The sequence below is a fragment of the Oncorhynchus tshawytscha genome, linkage group LG05 (assembly GCF_018296145.1).
Source record: "Oncorhynchus tshawytscha isolate Ot180627B linkage group LG05, Otsh_v2.0, whole genome shotgun sequence".
Taxonomy (NCBI): domain Eukaryota; kingdom Metazoa; phylum Chordata; class Actinopteri; order Salmoniformes; family Salmonidae; genus Oncorhynchus; species Oncorhynchus tshawytscha.
This window is the reverse complement of record NC_056433.1, coordinates 49,353,628-49,376,687: the sequence shown is the minus strand read 5'-3', so window position 1 is coordinate 49,376,687 and position 23,060 is coordinate 49,353,628. Positions and strand designations below refer to the sequence as shown.

The window sequence follows — 23,060 nt, the reverse complement described above, 5'->3', positions numbered from 1 at the left end:
TTCATGTGTGTGTGTTTGTGTGTAATGAATGGCACCCTACCACTTAAAACACCACCAAGACAGCACTGTGCATCATATGATTTTCCACGCAAAGAAGTACATAAAGGCTGGCTCACTGTACTGCACACAATATTACCATGCACTTAAAGAGAAAAGGCATGAACATAGCACTGACCTGTGCAAATGGTGTCACAATCATGTCTTCTCCATGTCTAAACGGACAGAAGAAAACAAAAACACTGAGTTAGATACTACATCTTCAACAAATAGGTGAAGAACAGAATATCACCATCTTACAAGGGCAATATTGACATAATATACTGTATACTGGGGCTCTATGGTACGCCCTGAGTGTTAAGCAATGGGCGTCCTAGATGCAGCCTGAACACCCATATATCCTGTATCAGTTAACACATTGGACACATGGAGAGGAAACAAGTGACATGCACACAACTGACTGTGAGAACTGTGGGAAAAACAAACAAAATCCTTTGAAATTGTGCTTTATATATTATCATGCACATAATGTGTGGTCTTGTGGTCGAGCCTTTCTGTTAAGATTATAGGCCTCAGGCTATCCATGCAGCACCCAAACAGCAGCAGGCTCAACTCAGATGCAAGGCCTGTGGGGTTTTTCTTTTGGGATGGTTCGGGAGGAAAAGTGGGTGAGGGATGCGTGCATGTGTGTGTGTATGGGCTGGGGGGGTTAAAGGTTATGTGTTGGGGCAGGAGGTGGGTGGGGGTGTGTGGAGGGGTTAAGGGGTTTGTGAGGGCAGGAAGTGTCTGAAACCTAAAAACGCAGTGGGTCCTTAAAGGGGAAGTTAAATAGAAAAAATGTGTCACACGCATCTCTCACCGCGGCAGCCAACCGACTTCCCAGTGCTTCAAGCCCTCTTCCCTTTAAATACATAGAGCGAGAGTCCAGTGACTAAGCTAGACTTGACATGGGTAAACAGACTGTGACATGGCCTCCGATCTCCAGAAACAAACATCAACAATATGAGACAGGAAGGTTACGTTTTTAGGGACCTCTGTGGGAATCATAGGGTTAGCTATGACAGTATAAATATAAGAGAGTAGACATGTATTGGTTAGTGAAACATCAAGGTTGGCGAGAGAGAGAGAGCGAGAGAGCGAGAGAGAGAGAGAGAGAGAAAGAGAGAGAAAGAGAGAGAGAAAGAGAGAGAAAGAGAGAGAGAGAGAAGTCCCTGGAGAAGGGGTAAGGTTAGGAGGGTCATGCATCACTTTGGTCCAATGGTACTTACAGCTCACTGGCCATGGAGGAGTTGCGGGACATGGCTTTTGGTGAGAGGTCGAAGTCTGAGTCGGAGCGGTAGAGGAAGGACTCGCGGCGCTGGCTGTGGGGGTAGTTGGCCTGCAGGACCAGGCCGGAGCTGGGGCTGGCCTGGGGGTCCAGAGGGCTGCGTCCCACCGGCAGCCCATTCTCCACATCAAAACTTAGGGTGAGAGATGAGAAAGAGAAGGGAAGATTCATGTGAATAGGTGTCTGGAGCAGCGGAGCAGGAAGACAAGATGTCATTGTCCCTTCTTTTATTCTGTCCAGTGTGATGACAGAGGTATGGAAGTCTGACAAAATGTGTGAATCTTCCATCCGAAATCATCCTTGTAGTTATCGTCGTCAAAAAACACCACTGACCAATCTCTGCCTGCCTCATAGCTAATACACAATATATTGAGAATAGAAAAGAGATGACCTAGTGATAGCAGGCCTAGAGCAGCAGCCATTCCCTACAACCCCCCCCCAACATTTATTTGAACATAATCACGCTAGTGTCAGCACTGACTTCACCACGTACGTCAGCAGAGTGCCAAAGTCTTCCGCCTCTGTCAGGGCCCTGGGTAGCACTAAAACTAATGGCGCCGCTGGCACCTCTCCACCTCTACAGCCAGACCCTGACCCCAAAATGTCAGGGTGATCAGTCCATAGTCATCCAATCTCATAATAGGGCTGACTGTTTGATGGGACAGTGGAACTCCTCTCTCTCCTTTTCATATTTTGAGAATGCAATTAGACGTTCAGTTAGGAGATCGGAGGAGGAGAAAGGCAAGTGGGAGATACAGCGGGAATGCTGGATGTGGGGATTGAACCAAAGTCTCTGGAAGGAAGTCATCTAAGCTACAGCATGTGTCAAGAGCCGGAATTGTTACCAATCAACCACAGGCTCTGCATGAGCAAAGTATATCCAATACAACAGGGACTTTACAGATACCGCAGTCGGCAGGTGAATGCTTACAAAGTTCTACTACTACAATATCCTCCTCCTTTAGGCTCTTTGGTAGGAATACGTGACCGTGCGTCTTGACCTGTGTGACTCTCCTTTGTCCAATCCGACTCCAGAAGCGGAGTTGCTCCAGGGGGCGGTGCCACGGTATACAGGCGGCAGCTGCAAGGTCAGGCTGAGGTGGAGTTGGGAGAGAGTGGTTCTAAGAATAGCCCTCTGTCATTGATGGAGGTACATGCGAGAGGGCTATACATAGCCTGAAACATACGGCATGCCCCCCCGGCTGGAGTCTCATATAATTATGTTAGGCTGAAACCCTCACCCAATACGGTACATACCCTTTCAATCGACTTCAAGTTCAACACTTAGTGAATAGAAAGTGCTGCAGATTTTGTTGTCGTCATGATTTCCACAAACAAGTTATTATTTGCCAGCACTGTGTGGTGTGCGAATTTCTTTTGAGTAAAACTATTGCTGAATGTCTCCGAGGCACCTGCAACAACCACCTGTGGATGTACGAGTGCATTTCACTCCTCTCACAACAGCAGTCAAACCTGCATGCCTCTGTATGGGGTGTGTTGTGTTGTGACGTATGCACCCTAAATACAACGAGGCTCAGTATTTTGCCTAAATTAACATTTAAAAACAAACCTGCACCATACTCGGGCAGTGACTGACATCATTAATCAGAAACAATGAGAGGGAGAGCAACAGAGAGAGAGAGTGAAAGATAGGTTTGCATTTCGACGGCTCAATGCAGCGTTTTAACAAGCTCCACCTGATTGGTGAGGAGAGTCCCAGGGGGAGGAGCTGCAGTATAAAAGCATCAGTGCCAGGGCTTGCCTTATTACCCAACCTCTCCTCCTCCCTTTCCTCCCTGATTGGTGGGGAGAGCCCCAGGGGGAGGGGCTTGCCTTATTACCCCACCTCTCCTCCTCCCTTCCCTCCCTTTTTCTCACCCTTCCCTTCATCTAATTTTCAAAGATGCGTCCGTCCCCTCGGAGCGATTTGGGCCATCTCTGAGGGTGGGATGTCATCAATCACGGGGCCAATGACATCAGCAGCTATGAATAGCTCTATCCAAAATAACTGAATTAACCCCCAAAAACACTCACACGTGAAACAAAACTCGCCCATTAGAACTGAAATCCACGTCATTCACATGAAATGTTAATGTTTGAGTAAACTATCAGAGCCTGAGGCTTGGAGATATCAGAGTACACTTATGGACTGTGGCGATCTCCTTCCCAGCTGCAGGCGGCTTCTCTTCTCAACAATGTTCCCACTCACTTCTATTTCCAGAAGCAATACAGTGCTGTAGATGAAGGCGCATATTTTCCCAAGAAAACCACCTGGGCAAAGTTCAAGAAATGCCACTAGGAAAAACCTGGGATTATCAGACTGAGTGGGAGGACAAGTGTCCATAAACAGTGGTATTCATACTGTTAGTTCCCTCTACTGGGCTCCCGAGTGGCGCAGCAGTCTAAGACACTGCATCTCAGTTCTAGAGGCATCACTGCAGACCCTGGTTCGATCCCGGGCTGTATCACAACCGGCTGTGATCGGGAGTGACATAAGGCGGTGCACAATTGTCCGGGTCAGGGGAGGGTTTGGCTGGGGTAGGCCATCATTGTAAAAAAAAAAAGGTTCTTAACTGACTTGCCTAGTTAAATAAAGGTTAAATAAAAAAATACTGGAAATAGAATGGGCTTCTGAGTGTCAGGTAGCACCATCTACTGGAGACAGAAATATAACTCATCACTGTGCCAGTCAGTGCATGTTCCCCAGCACACCAGTGTCTCTATAGAGAGCACAGAGCAATTCGACTACTGTTTAAAGTACATGCATCTTAAATGTCAGCCAGAGAACAGGTAAGATGAAGTTTTTGCCTCAATGTGGATTGGGTGGTAGCCTAGAGGTTAAGAGGTTGGGCAAGTAACTGAAAGGTTGCTGGTTCGAATCCACAAGCTAACTAGGTGAAATCTGCCGGTGTGCCCTTGAGCAAGGTACTTAACCCTAATTGCTCTGGATAAGTGTGTTTGCTACTGTACATTTGTATAACATGTAAATGACCAAAAAAAGTATAATAAAAAAATCTGATGTTACACAGACACTACACTCAACATGGAGGATATGTATCATGTATCGCACAAGCATTAAACCAATTGTGCCATTCCACTGAATAAACCTTCGAATCAATCATCTTTTATTATGGTGATGTTCTATGAGGTGCTCTTTGTCTGGTAGGTCATAACAGTCGATAGTGACCTTGGTGTTGTCATTGTTCTCAGGCTCTGACGTCAGTCAGTGTCTCCTCTCCCTTCTCTTTGAGTCTGGACTACCGTCAGAACTCGTGGAAGACAGGCCTCCCTGTATCCCACTGTGGCACGCACCCTTCTGGGGTGTCTCCCGTTGAGACCACTAGCACATATACACATGCACACACACAAACATTTGGTGCAGACTAATCACTAAATGACTATCTTTTACTAAACGGTGATATCAAAACGTCATCTGATCTCCACAAACACAAAGATAATCCTCCATGTTTCCTTTCCTCTTCAAATGTGGGAAAAAGAGCAAATCCATTAGTTCCTGGATAAAAGGATAAGCCCCCCTCAGGATTCAAATTAAATCAAACTTTATTTGTCACGTGCTGAATACAACAAGTGTTGACCTTACCTTGAAATTCTTACTTACAAGCCCTTAACCAACAGTGCAGTTCAAGAAAGAGTTAAGACAATGTATACCAAATAAACTAAAAAATAAGAAGAAGTAACACAATAAAATAACAATAACGAGGCTATATACAGGGGTTACAGGTTAGTCGAGGTAATTTGTACAAGGAGGTAGGGGTTACTAGTGACTAGTGATTCAGAGGAAACTCAAAGAAGCCTTCAGGTCTGTGTCATTCAGACAAAGGAAGAATGGACATTAAGGTCGTTCCCCAAATACCGCTTTTAGCTAATAAAAAGTCCAATCCCCTTTCTGTTTTCTTTCCGAGTGGCGTGAGAACCAGCTCCGGGGGCCTCGCCGACCTATGACAATCAAAGTGTGTGTGTTTGCCTCAGGGAAGTTCCCGCAGCCCTTACACGCCAGGAAAGAAGGGAGTGGAGGCAGAGAATGTTGGAAAACAGAGGAGTGGACCTTTTTTTGGTGTGTGTGTTCCTGGTGATGCGTAAGCTTTGTACTGGGGGGGAAGGGGGCACCTGGTTTGGGAAAGGGGGATGTTAGTGTTGCAACTCTCACCCCATTGTCCGCGACCTGACACCCGTAGCAAAACAACACGGTGCACCACCAAAAACAAGAAAAAAAGAATGTATTTGAAACTGCACATCTAAACACAGCTTACGTATGAAGACAGAGCATTAGCACAAAACTGACTTTTTATTTGAGGTCCCACGTGCCAGTCTAGAGTAAACCATTTCAACACTTCCTATTACACCTATGTCAAACACTCAACTTTTGAACACAAACGCCATGGTTAACGTGTAAATGAGGCTATATAAACCTCTTTGCCCTGTATACTTTTGTACCGGGTCTAGCCAAAGGTCTTTTAGATAGGTTACTGACTATTCTTCTCTTATCTGGTCTAGCTTCTGGTGTTTATAAGTCATTTCTGGATACTGATAAACATGTTATACATGTTATTTATCATCTCAACAGCAGAACAAAATTGAACCCCACAACATAATACATTCACTGTGTATCAATACATCCAAGTTGACCAAAAGGGAAAAATTGTTCTGTATCCAGCAACATAAGATACAGCCATGAGCATATGTTTTCTAAAAATAGCCCTTGAAGAGAAGTTGTTGCACGAGAACAGACATGGAGTCATCAGAGAACCGTCTGTGGATATTTCTTTTCTCTCGGAGCGACTCTCCAAACACCACAACTTGACTCGCTGTCAACAGGGTAAGAGAGACCCAACTTTACTGGTAACAAGCAGTTCTGAAGCTCTGAACACATACACGTTCCACCCTCCATATACATGCACAATACTTCGGGACTTTAACTGGCTTGACCAAATGGATTAAGAATAATAGGATTTTTTAATAATAATCATCATTTTTTTATAAACAGTGTAATTCAGATAAGCAAGATTAACCTAATATGACAAATATGTGAGCTTATGACATTTAGCGGTTTAAAAAAGGGAATGTTTGGCCTGGTATGTTGGTGTGGCACAGCTGAACAAAAGTTGAATGTACCACTTGAGCCAATAAGATAATAGAACTCATATCGTCTCACATACATCATAAATAAAGTGAAATGTTAAGAACTAAAGGAACTGAGAAACTTTTGGAAAGATCTCCAAAACAAAGCCAAAAGATAGTCCTTATTTGCTTTTGTTCACCGCCAACTGACTATACTGTTCCGCACTGTGGCTGAACTCTTACCGGAACAAGCCTCTGTACCAGCCAACAAGAATCAGAGGTTAAAAAAAACTTCAGCTATTAAAACCGCTTCAAAAATCTACAGGATGTATACATGAAGAGTGAGAGTGTAGAAGTAACCGATATAACAGATACAAATAAATACACACACATACCACCCATACCTGTACAGTATCACCCACCCACCTCCCACAAACACACCCACTCACACGCTTTGGCTTCACTTACTCCAGGGGGAACTGGAGGATCCTATCCTATCCAGCAGTGGTCCTGTGGTAACACACAAGCAGCCATGTATCAAATGAGCACAACGGCTCCAGAATGCCACCGTCCGTATACCCATATACTCTGGCCGGGGCCGTGACGTCAGAGGCGCTTGTGACAGACGACTGGGAGAGGTAGATAAGCTACTGTGGTGGGCCCTGCTCAGGCCTGTCAAGAGAGTGCTACAACCCAATGGCTACACAGCTCAATCCTCTCACATCTAGTGTGGAACCTACTTCTCGTGGCCTCACTTTCACCCCTGCCTCTCGTGGACTCACTTTCGCCCCTGACTCTCGTGGACTCACTTTCGCCCCTGCCTCTCGTGGGCTCACTTTCACCCCTGCCTCTCGTGGGCTCACTTTCACCCCTGCCTCTCGTGGGCTCACTTTCACCCCTGCCTCTCGTGGACTCACTTTCACCCCTGCCTCTCGTGGACTCACTTTCACCCCTGCCTCTCGTGGACTCTTGTGCTTTTGGAGAGGAAATAACCCCCCTCAAATGTTGACAGTTGAAAGAAACTTCTGTGAAAATTGAAGTCTAAGCTCTTTAAAAAGACTTGCATTTACCTGAAGTGCTTTTCTCCTGGTTTTGAAGTGCTCTTCTATGGCAGTAACTCACCCAAACCACCACCCATCTGTATTACCATCTGCTTTCATTTGCAATGACACAAACATTACTCATTGGGACATTGCCAACCTGCAACTCATGACTACTTACTATGATACCATCAGTTCTGCTCAATCCCATGACCTAGGCGAGGAGTCAAGAAGGCATAAAATGAATGAAGTGTCATGAAGTGAAAAAAAGTGGTATTCCAGCATGAGCCCTTTCCCCCCCATCTCTACAGGTGGGTATTACAGTATGGAACTTTAGCCGGTAGGACTCTGCTTGCGTGCTGGGTATCTGTTAGCAATTAGCTAGTGCTAGTCCTCTCAAATCTCTCCGTCAGAGGAGACCAGCCCTGGCTTGACCTCTGTGGTATGACCCTCTTCTTTCTCTCCTGTGTTTCATTACTGTCCTCTTAGAATGGGATCAACATGCTCTTTCCCAATGGAAAGGGGGGAAAAAAATCACACTGTTGCTACCTTACAGTCCAAACAAGGTGCATTAAAATCAAGAACAAACTGGATCGGCGAGAGATATTCAGCCATTCTTGGAGGAAAATGGAAGTTCATTAAAAGCTCATCAGGCAAAAGACAAGTATTTATCTGTCAAGCTCTCTGTGTGAATGACACAAAGTTTGACAGACTGTGATGTCATCAGTGGAAGTGAAATGGCTGGCCATGAGAGAAAATACAAATAGTTGTTTCTTGAAAGTGATTTCCCTGTCTTTGCAGTCTATGGGAGGAATGTTGATAATATGTTGTGTGGAAAAAAACACTCCCTTGTAAAAGAAAATTAAGAAAGGAAAAAAATGAAGGGTGTGGCATTGGCTGCATGGAGGCATATGAGGGGAAAAAAACAGGAGCGGTAAACATTTGGTTAAAGGAGGGAGGTAGGGAGGGAGAGAGGGAGGGGTGGGGTGGAGGGAGGGTGGGGTGGAGAGCCAAGGCAGGGAGGCTCTGATCTCTGCTCCCACATCAAAGGGAGAGAGTGTGTGTGTGTGTCCTGTCTGTAAGCGGGGACTCCCGTTTGAAGGTGGCTTGTATGTCGTGAGACTGACGTCAATCACATCTGGATGAGTCGTCATGTAAAGCCACAGATGTAAGCCAGAGAGCAGGCCAGCTGCTCATAGGCACATTTAGACACCCACTAAGATACAGCACACACACTTCGGGGGTAGTACGAGTTGACGATGTAGTCAGACGTAAACCTTGAGGTTTGTTCAATTCAATACCTTTTCCAATTGGAAATAGGATATTTCAATGTGTTGAAATGGACCTGAACCAAGTGCTTATGGTCTTGGTCAATCTGAAAGGGTTTCAGCTACAGGGATAGGACTTTGGTGACTACATACACTACATATAGTTGAAGTCAGAAGTTTACATACACTTAGTTTGGAGTCTTTAAAACTAGTTTTTCAACCACTCCACAAATTTCTCGTTAACAAACTATAGTTTTGGCAAGTCGGTTTGTGCATAACACAAGTCATTTTTCCAACAATTGTTTACAGACAGATTATTTAATTTATAATTCACTGTATCACAATTCCAGTGGGTCAGAAGTTTAGATACACTAAGCTGACTGCGCTTTTAAACAGCTTGGAAAATTCCAGAAAATGATGTCATTGCTTTCAAAGCTTCTGATAGTCTAATTGAGATCATTTGAGTCAATTGTAGGTGACCCTGTGGATGTATTTCAAGGCCTACCTTCAAACTCAGTGCCTCTTTGCTTGACATCATGGAAAAATCTAAAGAAATCAGCCAAGATCTCAGAAAAACAATTGTATACCTCTACAAGTCTGGTTCATCCTTGGGAGCAATTTCCAAACGCCTGAAGGTACCACGCTCATCTGTACAAACAATAGTACGTAAGTATAAACACCATGGGACCACGCAGCCATCATACCGCTCAGGAAGGAGACACGTTCTGTCTCCTAGAGATGAACGTACTTTGGTGCGAAAAGTGCAAATCAATCCCAGAACAGCAGCAAAGGACCTTGTGAAGATGCTGGAGGAAACCGGTACAAAAGTATCTATAGCCACAGTAAAACGAATCCTATATCGACATAACCTGAACGGCCGCTCAGCAAGGAAGAAGCCACTGCTCTAAAACCGCCATAAAAAAGCCAGACTATGATTTGCAACTGCACATGGGGACAAAAATCATACTTTTTGGAGAAATGTCCTCTGGTCTGATGAAACAAAAATAGAACTGTTTGGCCATAATGACCATCGTTATGTTTGGAGGAAAAAGGGGGATGCTTGCAAGCCGAAGAACACCATCCCAACCGTGAAACACTCGGTGGCAGAATCATGTTGTGTGGGTGCTTTGCTGCAGGAGGGACTGGTGCACTTCACAAATAGATGGCATCATGAGCAAGGAAAAATATGTTGATATATTGAAGCAACATCTCAAGATATCAGTGAGGAAGTTAAAGCTTGGTCGCAAATGGATCTTCCAAATGGACAATGACCCCAAGCATACTTCCAAAGTTGTGGCAAAATGGCTTAAGGACAACAAAGTCAAGATACTGGAGTGGCCATCACAAAACCCTGACCTCAATCCTATAGAAAATTTGTTGGCGTGTGCGAGCAAGGCCTACAAACCTGACTCAGTTACACCAGCTTTGTCAGGAGGAATGGGCCAAAATTCACCCAAATTATTGTGGGAAGCTTGTGGAAGGCTACCTGAAATGTTTGACCCAAGTTAAACAATTTGAAGGCAATGCTACCAAATACTAATTGAGTGTATGTAAACTTATGACCCACTGAGAATGTGATGAAAGAAATAAAAGCTGAAATAAATCATTCTCTCTACTATAATTCTGACATTTCACATTCTTAAAATAAAGTGGTGATCCTAACTGACCTAATTTTTTACTAGGATTAAATGTCAGGAATTGTGAAAAACTGAGTTTAAATGTATTTGGCTTAGGTGTATGTAAACTTCCGACTTCAACTGTATACAAGTATGTGGACACCCCTTCAAATTAGTTGATTTGGCTATTGCACACACACCCATTGCTGACAGGTGTATACAATCGAGCACACAGTCATGCAATCTCCATAGAAAACATTAGCAGTAGAAAGGCCTTACTAAAGAGCTCAGTGACTTTCAACATGGCACCGTCATAGGATGCCAGCTTTCCAACAAGTCAGTTCGTCAAATGTCTGCCCTGATGTCAAATGTCTGCCCTTGATAGTGTGAAGTGGAAATGTCTAGGAGCAACAACGGCTCAGCCGCGAAGTGGTAGGCTACAGAAGCACACAGAACAGGACTGCCGAGTGCTGAAGCATGTAGCGAGTAAAAATCGTCTGTCCTCGGTTGCCACATTCCCTACCGAATTCGAAACTGCCTCTGGAAGCAACGTCAGTACAAGAACTGCTCGTCGGGAGCTTCATGAAATGGGTTTCCATGGCCGAGCAGCAGCACACAAGCTCAAGATCACCATGCGTAATGCCAAGCGTCGGCTGGAGTGGTTTAAAGCTCCCCGCCATTGGACTCTGGAACAGTGGAAACGTGTTCTCTGGAGTTATGAATCACGCTTCAACATCTAGCAGTCCGACGGACGTATCTGAGTTTGCCGGATGCCAGGACAACGCTGCATAGTGCTAACTGTAAAGTTTAATGGAGGAGGAATAATGGTCTAGGGCTGTTTTTCATGGTTCAGGCTAGGCCCCTTAGTTCCAGTGAAGGGAAATCTTAACGCTACAGTATACAATGTCATTCTAAGCAATTCTGTGCTTCCAACTTTGTGGCAACAGTTTAGGGAAGGCCTTTTCCTGGTTCAGCATGACAATTCCCCCATGCACAAAGCGAGGTCCATACAGAAATGTTTTGTCAAGATCAGTGTGGAAGAACTTGACTGGTCTGCACAGAGCTCGACCCCATCAAACACCTTTGGGATGAATTGGAACGCCGACTGCCAGCCAGGCCTAATCACCCAACATCAGTGCCTGACCTCACTAATGCTCTTGTGGCTGAATGAAAGCAAATTCCAGCAGCAACGTTACAACATCTAGTAGAAAGCCTTCCCAGAAGAGTGGAGGCTGTTATAGCAGCAAGGAGGGACCAACTCCATATTAATGCCCATGATTTTGGAATGAGATGTACGACGAGCAGGTGTCCACATACTTTTGGTCATGTAGTGTAAGTAGGCCTGACTCATCTTATTGATTATGTTGGGTACGGTACGCGGGGAACTGATTAGCACTAACATGGAAACTCTTAATCTAATGGCACACCGTGTAAGGATGAGGTGATTGCCATTAACTTGTGCTGAACGGTTAAGGGATGATACATGGGTTAGACTGCTCAGGTCATAAACTAATTAAGCCCTATCAGAAACCTGCAGCCCTCTTCCCACAAGTTATATTGATGAGTAAACCCCCCAACCATGTACTCAGAATAGACACACACACACAAAACCTCCCTTCCCCCCACACACCATCCACAAACACACACCCTCTGCGTCCTGCCAGCTGAGTCTTATTAGGGCCCCAGCGGGCCAGGTCTTGATTTGGCCCTTTGCATCGACCCCCTTTTGCATCTACCCCCGAGCGGCCACAATTAGGCAGGCGGGCCATGGAACATGAGCGCTCAACGGGCAGAGCAGGACTCAGAGCAGGGCTCTCCATGGAACAAACAAGCTCAGGGGAGCAGGGGTGCTCTCCTCTAACAAGACTCATATGGCTTTAATAGGTGCCTTTCAATAAACAAGTGATTGAGCCCTGGTGTGAGGCAGGTTCCTCCACTTCCTTTTCACATTAAGACTTCGCAGCCAAGAAGAGGAAGACTGAGGCACACTGGGCATGAAGTCCTCTTGTCATATGTGCCTGATGTCTCTTAGGAAGGAAACATAGAATTGTCTGTCCCCTTTCTGTGAGAATGTTTGTTTGATGAGACCCTCAAATTTTTGGGGCCCTGGGCAAATTTTTGGTCTTGTGAGTGGAAACTTGAATGTTGTAAGAATTTTGTACAACTTCCAGAGCACATTGAGGCTGCCAATAGACTGTTGTGACTATTTAAGCTTAATGTAGGCCTACCAACAAAACCAATGGAGCAAATCACATAACATTTTAACACGGAAATAGCTTTTGATTTCTATGAAATAGCCTACAGTATATGTGGTGTTCAATGCAGGCCTACATTGCATGAGACTTTTAGAAACGTTTTTACATTATGAAGGGCTTGACTAATGATTTTTGACTTGGTCTGTAACACCGTGGGCCATATAGGTGACTGCAAATTGCATTGTATAGTGTTATATGATGCAAGAAACCACTTAAAACAAAATAAAATGTATTAGTTTTACCATACAGCGAATTAGACAATGTAGGCTACCCCTCTTCCTATTGGCTTATGTGCATATTCACGCCTGTCTCAAAATACAACACTGCCCCTTTAATTAAGACACAAGCTTTTTACCTGACTGGCTTTTCTACGAGCTTGAAATGTAGCCTACACGTTTTGTGCTCTTGTGTGAAGCAGTAACTCTCCATTGCTGGCCTATACTTATCTATAACTGGGCTAATAACTCGCTATCTAGCAAAGAATATCAACAAATGTCCACACGCGCGGCTCTGATCTGAAAAGCGCATTCACTCGCCTTTGATTGAAAGACCGCTCGTGGGCTACACCCGCCAATAGAATTATACTCCGTTGCGCTCTGGCTCTGCGTTCAACAAAATAACAGACTAAATCTTGCAAAGTTAGATTTGTTTTGTCTTGTTGCATTGAAAAGTGGCTGATATAATGTTGATTCGATCACAGCAAAAACGTTAATCAATATAGTGCAAACTAATGGGGCGAACTCAGTGAAGTTAAATCTCTTGCGTCTCCGCGCTGCATGGCATTTCTTCTGGGCGGCAGTCCTGGAGGAGGTGTGCGGCTGCGCAGGCGCGCAGTTTAGAGAGAATATTATTGTTGGTGACAGTGTTGAGAGTTTGGGCAGAAAGTGTAGACAGAGAGGCTAGTCTGCGGTGGCTTGTGTGTGTTGTTATATTCTCAAACAAGCACATCCGCACACACACATCAACACACAAGCATGCACACACTTTCTCACAGTCCTACTTGTCTCCCTATCTGTGCCAGAGGCCCCAAGTCATTGACCACAGAGGTTGAGGCGTCTGAGAGTGGGTGTGCGTTGACGTCACCAGTGGTTTCTGAGTCGTTGGAGCAAGTCTGTGCAGATAAACTAGCACAGTGGGGCTTGATGGACACCAGATAAGACCACTCCACAGGTTTTAACCCAGTCAGCATGGGGCATTGTTTGCTACCAAATTTGTTCTTGTTATGCAAAACGGAACTGCTGACGTCAAAGCATTCTGTCCAAACCAGTAAGCAGGTAGCTTGGATGAGTCAAATGTACTCAACAAAACAATGACTGTACAGGGGAACAAAAGAAAACTCAATATCTTCTTGGAAATTCAGACATTTTGATGCAAGTGTTTGTCTCATCCTAATAGCTAAGGTATTGGTTTTGACTGAGTAGTCAAGAAGATAGAGGGAATGGCATTGAAAGAAAGTATTCACACCCCTCGACTTTTTCCAAATGTTGTTGTGTTACAGCCTGCATTTAAAATGGATTAAATTGAGATTTTTTTTTTGTCACTGGCCTACACACAATACCCCATAAAGTCAAAGGGGAATTATGTTTTCCAAAATTTTTACTAATTATTTAAAAGCTGAAACATTTTGAGTCAATAAGTATTCAACCCCTTTGTTATGGCAAGCCTAAAAGAGTTCAGGAGTAAAATGTTGCTTACCAAGTCAAATAATAAGTTGCATGGACTCACGGTGTGTACAACAATAGTTTTTAATTAACATTATTTTGAATGACTACCTCATCTCTGTACCCTACACTTACAATTATCTGTAAGGTCTCTCAGTCGAGCAGTACATTTCAAACACAGATTCAACCACAAAGACTAAGTAGGTTTTCCAATGCCTCGCAAAGAAGGATCACTATTGGTAGTTGGGTGAAAAATGTTTTTGTTTTTAAAGACATTGAATATCCCTTTGAGCATGGTGAAATAATTAATTATACTTTGGATGGTGTATTAATATACCCAGTCACTACAAAGATACAGGAGTCCTTCCTAACTCAGTTGCCGGAGAGGAAGGAAACCACTCAGCGATTTCACCATCAGGTCAATAGTGACTAAAACAGTTAGAGGTTAATGACGGTGATGGGAGAAAACTGAGAATGGATCAAAAACATTGTAGTTACTCCCCAATACTAACCTAATTGATAGAGGGAAAAGAAGGGAACCTGTACAGAATAAAAAATATTCCAAAACATCCATCCCGTTTGTACCACTTCCTGAGTGGCCTAGTTACAGTTTTGACTTAAATCAGCTTGAAAATCTATGGCAAGACTTGAAAATGTGCGAGCGAGTAAACGCCTAAATCCATCCGTTCTACTGGTTAACATGCAATCATTGGAAAATAAAATTGATGAACCTACGATTCTGCCCCTATAGAAGTCTCGAGGTATTGCTCGCCTGAGGTAGAGTACCTGATGATAAGCTGTAGACCACACTATCTACCAACAGAGTTCTCATCTATATTATTCGTAGCCGTCTATTTACTACCACAGACCGATGCTGGCACTAAGGTCGCACTAAACCAACTCTATAAGGCCATAAGCATACAAGAAAATGCTCATCCAGAAGCGGCAATACTAGTGGTGGCTGGGAACTTTAATGCAGGCAAATTTAAATCAGTTTAACACATTTTTTTACCAGAATATCACGTGCAACCAAAGGGGAAAAAAACTCTAGACCACCTTTACTCCACACACAGAGATGCATACAAAGCTCTCCCCCGCCATCCATTCGGCAAATCTGACCATAATTCTATCCTCCGCATTCCTGCTTACAAGCTTAAACTAAAGCAGGCAGTACCAGTGACTTGCTCAATACGGAAGTGGTCAGATGACACGGATGCTACACTACAGGACTGTTTTGCTAACACAGACTGTAATATGTTGCGGGATTCATCCAATGGCATTGAGGAGTATACCACCTCAGTCATCGGCTCCATCAATAAGTGCATCGACGACGTCGTCCCCACAGTGACTGTATGTACATATCCCAACCAAAAGCCATGGATTACAGGCAACATCCACATCGAGCTAAAGGCTAGAGCTGCTGCTTTCAAGGAGTCGGACGCTTAAAAGAGATCCCGCTATGCTCTCAAACAAACCATCAAACAAGCGAAGTGTCAATACAGGATTCAGATTGAATCCTAATTACACCGGCTCTGAAGCTCGTCGGATGTGGCAGGGGTTGAAAACTATTACAGACTACAAAGGGAAAGCCAGACGCGAGCTTCCCAGTGACGCGAGCCTACCAGAAGAGCTAAATGCCTTTTATGCCCCTTCGAGGCAAGCAACACTGAAGCATGCACGAGAGCACCAGCTGTTCTGGATGACTGTGTAATAACACTCTCGGTAGCCGATCTGAGCAAGACCTTTAAACAGTTCAACATTCACAAAGCTGCGGGGCCAGACGCATTACCAGGACGTGTACTCAAAGCATGCGCGGACCAACTGGCAAGTGTCTTCACTGAAATTTTCAACCTCTCCCTGACAGAGTCTGTAATACCAACATGTTTCAAGCAGACCACCATAGTCCCTGTGCCCAAGGAAGCCAAGGTAACCTGCCTCAATGATTAGCGCCCAGTAGCACTCACGTCGGTAGCCATGTAGTGCTTTGTAAGGCTGGTCATGGCTCACAACAACATCCTTCCGGATACCCTAGACCCACTCCAATTTGCATACCGCCCCAACAGATCCACAGATGACGCAATCTCAATAGCACTCCACACTGCCCTTTCCCACCTGGACAAAAGGAACACCTATGTGAGAATGCTGTTCATTGACTACAGCTCAACATTCAACACCATAGTGCCCACGAAGCTCATCACTAAGCTAAGGACCCTGGGACTAAACACCTCCCTCTGCAACTGGATCCTGGACTTCCTGATGGGCCCGCCCCCAGGTGGTAAGGGTAGGCAACAACACGTATGTCACGCTGATCCTCAACACTGAGGCCCCTCAGTGGTGTGTACTTAGTCCCCTCCTGTACTCCCTGTTGTCCCATGACTGCGTGGCCAAACACAACTCCAACACCACCATTAAGATTGCTGACAACATAACAGTGGTAGGCCTGATCACCGACAACTATGAGACAGCCTATATAGAGGAGGTCAGAGAACTGGCAGTGTGGTGCCAGAACAACAACCTCTCCCTCAGCATTAACTATAAATAATCTCTTTCTACTCATGGCTTAATCAAGTTGTTCCCAAAGCATTAATATTGAAAAGCACAGCATTGGAAGGAGGAATGCTTGTTGGCATTAGCGGAAACTAAAATGATGAGAGGCTAGTTAGAGGATTTGGAAGATTATACAGTATACATAGTTTTTGTCAAAACAGATTTTTACTGTGTTATTAGTTGCATATGTTCAATTCATCGGCCCACCACACTGGTCTATAAATACGCCTGACTCAACGTTCATTAGACGTTGCCTTTGAAGTGTTTTAAACATTTGGGCCTGACATTATAAACAGACTTTGTTTCTGTGGTGAAGGGGTTTGTCGTCATGCGTTTTCAAATGTCAGATACAGAATTAGTCCTATTTCCATTTTGCTTCTTTAAACTGGAGCACTGAGACTAACGTGAACAAGAGTCCCTGGGGTACAAACTATATAGCTAACATAATGGTCTCTTTCACATATTGCCATCTGTTGAGTGTGGTGTGGTGTGAGCCACACGTGAACGTGTGTGGTGTGAATGCCAGTAGTGGTAATAAGTCTGTCACAGACCAGAAGACCTCTGATTTCACCTGTGCTGAGAAGCCATGTGTTCTTCATTAAAAGAAACCCTCTGGCCACATCATTCTAGCCTGACAGTCGTAGTCCAGTCACAGTCATGGTCTATATCCACAGCTACGTCACTGAGAAACATCCTAATACCGAACAAAGACATAAAAACTTCAACAACAAAAAAGCTCCCACGACTACTAAGATTCAGCATAGCTTGTGGTAACAAAGGGTGACACAAAACCCACACCAAGATAGGATGAAAGAGCTGTGTTAAAGTGAAACTGGCCTAAAAGCACACAGATGTGTGTGGTTGCTGAAAATGAAACTGTAAAGTCTGCGTCCAACTCACACTCTCAAACATTTAGATCCCCGGAACGCAGCCCACTTTTCCAGCTCACTCTCCAGATCCCAATTACTGGAATTATAATCACCTGTTCACACACCTGCATGTCATCATCCCACACTATTTCCTTCAGTTCCTTGCACCCCATCACTGTGGGGGTGTTGTTTGTTTTGAGACACACTTCTTTCAGAGTGCTGTTTTTTCCCGTCCTTCACTCCTCCCGTTTCTGATAGTTTTTGCCTGCCTCACTCACAACTCTTTTTTGCCTATTCCTTGCCTGAACTGTTGCCATTTTGGACCTACTGTGTATGACCTTCTGCCTGCCCCTGGACCCTACCTCCTCCTATGGTCCCTTCCAATAAACACCTGCTGCGCTCTGCACTTGAAACCAGCTCTGTCTCCTATCATGTTCATTACAGACACATGGACAATTCCAGGGTAAAGGAACTCACTTTAAATGTATGCAAAACAAAATCAATTGATTTCAAAGTTTAAAAAACCATACAACTCTACCCATAAGGACTACTTTTAACAATTTGAACAGAACATTTTACAAAAACACATTTACTGGAAGAATTGTGCCGATCAAAGTTTGGGAACATAATTTCATTTTTTTTGTGTTACCACGTTTTCCAAAAACTCTTAAATATCTGCTCCGAATTAAGATTTAAAAAATGTCTGCAGAAAAAAATGGGGTATCAGCTATGACATTACATCTGTTCTCTTTTGGTTGTTGAACTACAGTAAGTGAAGTGGACTTACACTTGGTAATGGATTGCGGTAACGGAATTTCATCAGATGTCCCTGATCTGTACTACCCAGAAATGCATAATTATGGATCTGAACGTAACTCTTCATGGTGATGTATCTTAAATAGGTACAAAAGGTATACATATGCAATACCCTCCTTTGCATATTTGGGTATTATTATACGCAATGGCTGTTATTTTAATGAGCTTTGCCCCCAAACAAGACCAAATTCGGGACCGGACCAAATCTAAACCAATCATAGACATCTATGTTTTACAAGTTTGGACATCAAAGCACAACACAGTAGAGCACAGTCGACTACAGTTCAGTACAATACAGTACAGTATGCTGTACTCAACTCTAGTGTGCTCTACTGAACTATACTCAACTCTTTTTGTTTTTACTTTACTGTACTCTACTGTGCTCTCCACACTTGTGAAACATAGACATCTATGATTGATTCAGATTTGGTCCGGTCCAACTGAGACAAATCTGAACGAATCATGGAGGTCTATGTTTGCGCCATATCAAGGCTGGTCCGGGAACGGACCAAAAATCAACCTCTGTAGATGTTGAAATTAAAACTGGTCCGGTCTGGACAATACCCTCCAAAAAAACAACGTCTGTGTATGTTGGAATCAAGGCCAGGGCAGACTGACCAAATTTCAACTACTTTTCAATGAACATGGAAGTCCAGTGTCAGTCGGTAAGGATGCTGGTTACAGTAAATGGAAAGAGAGGGGGTCATGGGTAGGTGTGAGTAAGAGCCGGGAGAGGTGACATTAACTGGAGAGAGAGAAGAGAGAGAGGAGAGAGGCAGATCGAGAGAGAGAGGAAGGGAGGGGTTGTGGTTCTTTACACTCTTGCTTTGAACACCAGACAGAAACAGAAAGAAAACAGTTATGAGCTGAACATACAGTACCAGTATGCCAGTGGAAGGGAGGACTGTAGCAGGTGACTCAACTGTGGTTTGTGCCTACTATGATTTCCCACTGTAGCCAATTCAATTGCAGTAATTCCATTACAGATTTTTCTGAAATTCCATTACCAGTTTAGTAACGGAATTTCAAATTTTAATTTAATAATTCATAATTCATAAACCAAATAGATATCCCTAAAAACACAATAACTAATTGTTAGGTCAACCTTTACTTACTTCTGTGAACTTTCATTATCCTCCCTCCTGATGAAAGAGAGAAATAAGAAAATATCTTAAAGATATGTGGGTTTTTGCTAACAGAATTTCAAGGCACAGGGCAATGTTTCTAAAAAATTAAACAAGGCAAGTCATCTCTCCAAAACTAAATATAAGTGTTGATATTAGTTGGCAAGGGTCTTTAATTCAGCATTATTGTGTGTTGATGTATTTATAACACCTTTTAAGATGTTTTTAAGGCCCCTCTTTTATCTGTTTGACCATATATAAAAGCCTCTGCTAATTCCTAATATTTAGGATAGAACATGGTTGAAACATTTATATGTCTTAATTTAAAAAAACAAAACAGACTCTTATCTTTCATTTGACATGCTCCTATAAACCTCACATGTTGGTCTTCATTGGTCTTTTTACATGGAAATGATTACATGCAGCATCTGGGACAATAGGTGAGAGGGAATAATAAGGTGGTGCATTTACCGCCTGCGCTTCTGGACAATGTCAATGGGCCGGTTGACTGCGCACAGGGATCCACAGATATTCCCATTCCGCACTTTGAACGACCGGTCCGTGGTGGGGGCCATGAATACACAGTTTGTTGGCAAACTCATATTTCTCCCCCCTTTATTCACTCCTCCTCTCGCTCCCTCTTTTCCCCCCTTTCTACTTTTTTCTCTGCTTTCCTTAGTTTCCTTCTCCTTTTGAAAGCTACGGTGGGAACATTAGAGTGCTCTTGTCCGTCTCCTTTCGCGCGACCCTGCTGCTTTCCTCACGCCGCACCTGGTTCCCATTGCCGCTCAAATGAATGATATGTCAAACAGAGAGGACCGAAGATGCCGCAATTACAAGAAAAGCCAAAACCCGAAGACAATCCCTGCGAGAATCTGGGAGAAAGTCTGAGGCTTTGAGGGAAATCCTCCTTGGATTTTCCCACCAACATTCCTGTCAAAAACATTGAAAAATCCGCCTCTTGAAAAGCTGCTGTGTGTTTCAAAAAGTCAATTTTTTTCTCCCGGGTAACATCCTTAGATGTGGTTGAGGGACAGAACGAGTTGAGTTTGTCACCAAGCACATGTTCAACAGTTGTAGAAGCAAGAGTGAAGCTCCCTTAAACGGACAATATGGAATTCCTTTTCTATCCAGATGAAGGTCAAAATAAACAAAATGCAGATTAACTAGCTTGATTTTGTCCTTTCCATTCCTATGTCTGGCTCTCACTGTCTTTTTGAACAATCTCTACATGAAGGCTTGATCATAAAGATCTCCCAGTCTCCCCTTCTGTCTCACTCCTCATCAGTGTCTTTCTCTCCTCTGCAATTCTTCTAAACCCAGTCTTCCACCTCTAAGTCTCAACTCCCTCTGACAGCTGAAGACATGGACCCTCTTGAAAACTCAATAAGTGTCTGTTTGTGTGCAAGTCTCGCTATATCATGTGTCTGTGTGCCTGTGCTAGTGTTCCCTTCCTGTGTATGTGTATGCCAGTTGAACTGTGAGGTCAGAAAAAACAGGGGCGGTCTCAGAGGCAGCATGGCTCCTACCCTCTCAGTATCTCCAGGTTTAACTCTTTAAATGCTCTATATGCTATATACCATGCATCTAAATACCATAAATACCTGAAATATGTGCATACAGACATATTAACATATCAACTCTCACATGACATTGCTTAAGACTTCTGTCCTTTTTTCAAGAGAGAAAAATACACTATGACAGTAACACATTGAAGTGTGTCACAATAAAACTGAGAACAGTTTCTACTGACAAAAGCCTGAATGGAAGACAATGATTAGTTGAGATTAGTAGTATGGGGTGTGTTACTACTTGTCTGAGGAAAAATCCTGCACCCATATCAGCCCTCACCATCGGAGATCACCCACTCCTGTTTTAGTATGTTTACTACATGACAGTCTTCACCTGATCCCAGACAAGAAAATCTCCAAAAGTCATCTGCCCAGACCTAGAGCCAGAGCCCAGATCAATAAGGTCAGAGAAAGCAGTGGACTGAAACGGCCCATGAGCTCACAAAGCGTTACTAATGAAATCAGGGGTAAATATTTGTATACTGGGGAAGAGGGCACAGAGCCCGGGGTGGCATGTTGGCAGACATGTTGGAGGGGAATTGAAAAGGGAAGCCTTTTGAAAGTCACGCAAGTGTGAAAACACAGTGTTATAAAAAAACACACATTTTTGTTTTCCATTGCAAAATGTTTTCCATTCAGTGCCTAATGAACACAACCCAGGTATATGACCTCTGACCTTCTCTCTCTGCTAAGGAGATGGGAACGACGACGACATAAATCTGTCACACACACCAATGACAGGCACAGTGCTGAGCGATTAAAATAGAATTTCCCTGTCTGCAATCTTGCTGGTACTGCCAGCCACCTGGGGAAAACCAGGAGAGAACGTTTATCACTAAAAAAAGTCAATATAAAAAAAATATCCAAAGCTAATACCATAAAGTCTTACATGGTTCAATTAAATTGAATCAAATCTAGTCAGGGTTCAATAAACTACAATAAACTGGTCCGAACATTGAAGACCTGACCTACAGTAAGAGACATTCCTGAAACATCAACGAAAACTAAAGCCATCAGCAGCAGTTGAGCACTGAGGGTAAATACATTCCAGTTAGCATGACTGTTGAAGGCATCTTATAGATCTGGACAATCTATGACAGACAGGGACATACGTAAGCTGCATACATCGGACCCTCTGATCATTGCGCAACGTGCCTGACAAACGTGCTGGGTCTTGAAAAAGACACTGGGCTGGGTGGCTTTCAAAGAATGTGCCATGCTGCGTTCCCTCCCCTATGAGGAGCCACATCGAGATCAGAGTGCTCCGTGCTATGCATTGTCACCCTCTGTGGACTGGCTGGAGTACCGTTGGGTAGGCACTGGATCACCATGTGCCTGCCTAGTGGAGTGGAGTCGAGCGAACCGTACGTGCCCTTCATCCAAAAATCTAAGCCCATTATTTTGTTCAATTGCTTGACAATGGAATGTTTTATTTCTGTTGTTTTAATGACAAAGTCTAATTATTAAAGGCTAATTATTAAAGGCTTATCATTTAGGTACTGATGTCCTAGCACCCTTTTATGGAGATCAATTCACAACTAACAGCGCACCTACATAGGAAATCTGTATACATTTTACATTGTTTTTGGGAAAGCATATTATTATTCTCAGAAATGTGGTTTTTAGAAAGTTTAAAAAATAAAGATGGACAGGTGACTATGATCGCAAAGAGTCTTCCAAAAGTCACGAATGAAAACACTCACTGGAATTGATGCTACTCCCCTGAGATTCCTGTGAGTCTGCCTTTCAAAACATCTCACATTTCTAAACTTCTCAAAACCTCTTTGGAATTGACCAATTCTTTCATGTGAAACGCAAACCAAGAGGCTGTAACCAGTAGATGTCACTCCATACCAAAATACCAAATAATAACCTCCCCCTGACACAATA

The 23,060-nt window shown here is 43.7% G+C and overlaps 1 protein-coding gene across 5 annotated transcripts in view; it reads right to left on the bottom strand.

Moving 5' to 3' along the window:
• The window catches only part of LOC112250737 (cAMP-specific 3',5'-cyclic phosphodiesterase 4D), a 175,541-nt gene that overhangs the window by 35,354 nt on the left and 117,127 nt on the right, over positions 1–23,060 (bottom strand). Inside the window, exons 1-5 of one of the 5 annotated variants that reach the window (XM_042322025.1) lie at positions 20,071–21,083; positions 19,591–19,617; positions 1,266–1,457; positions 857–898; positions 176–212 (exon numbers count right to left, since the gene is read on the bottom strand). In XM_042322025.1, the coding sequence (XP_042177959.1) occupies positions 176–212; positions 857–898; positions 1,266–1,457; positions 19,591–19,617; positions 20,071–20,201 (429 nt within the window). In that variant the 5' untranslated portion in view covers positions 20,202–21,083. Of the gene's footprint in view, positions 1–175; positions 213–856; positions 899–1,265; positions 1,458–6,871; positions 7,922–19,590; positions 19,618–20,070; positions 21,084–23,060 lie in introns of those variants that run through there. The other 4 variants (XM_042322026.1, XM_042322027.1, XM_042322023.1 and 1 more) reach the window with 4 other exon arrangements.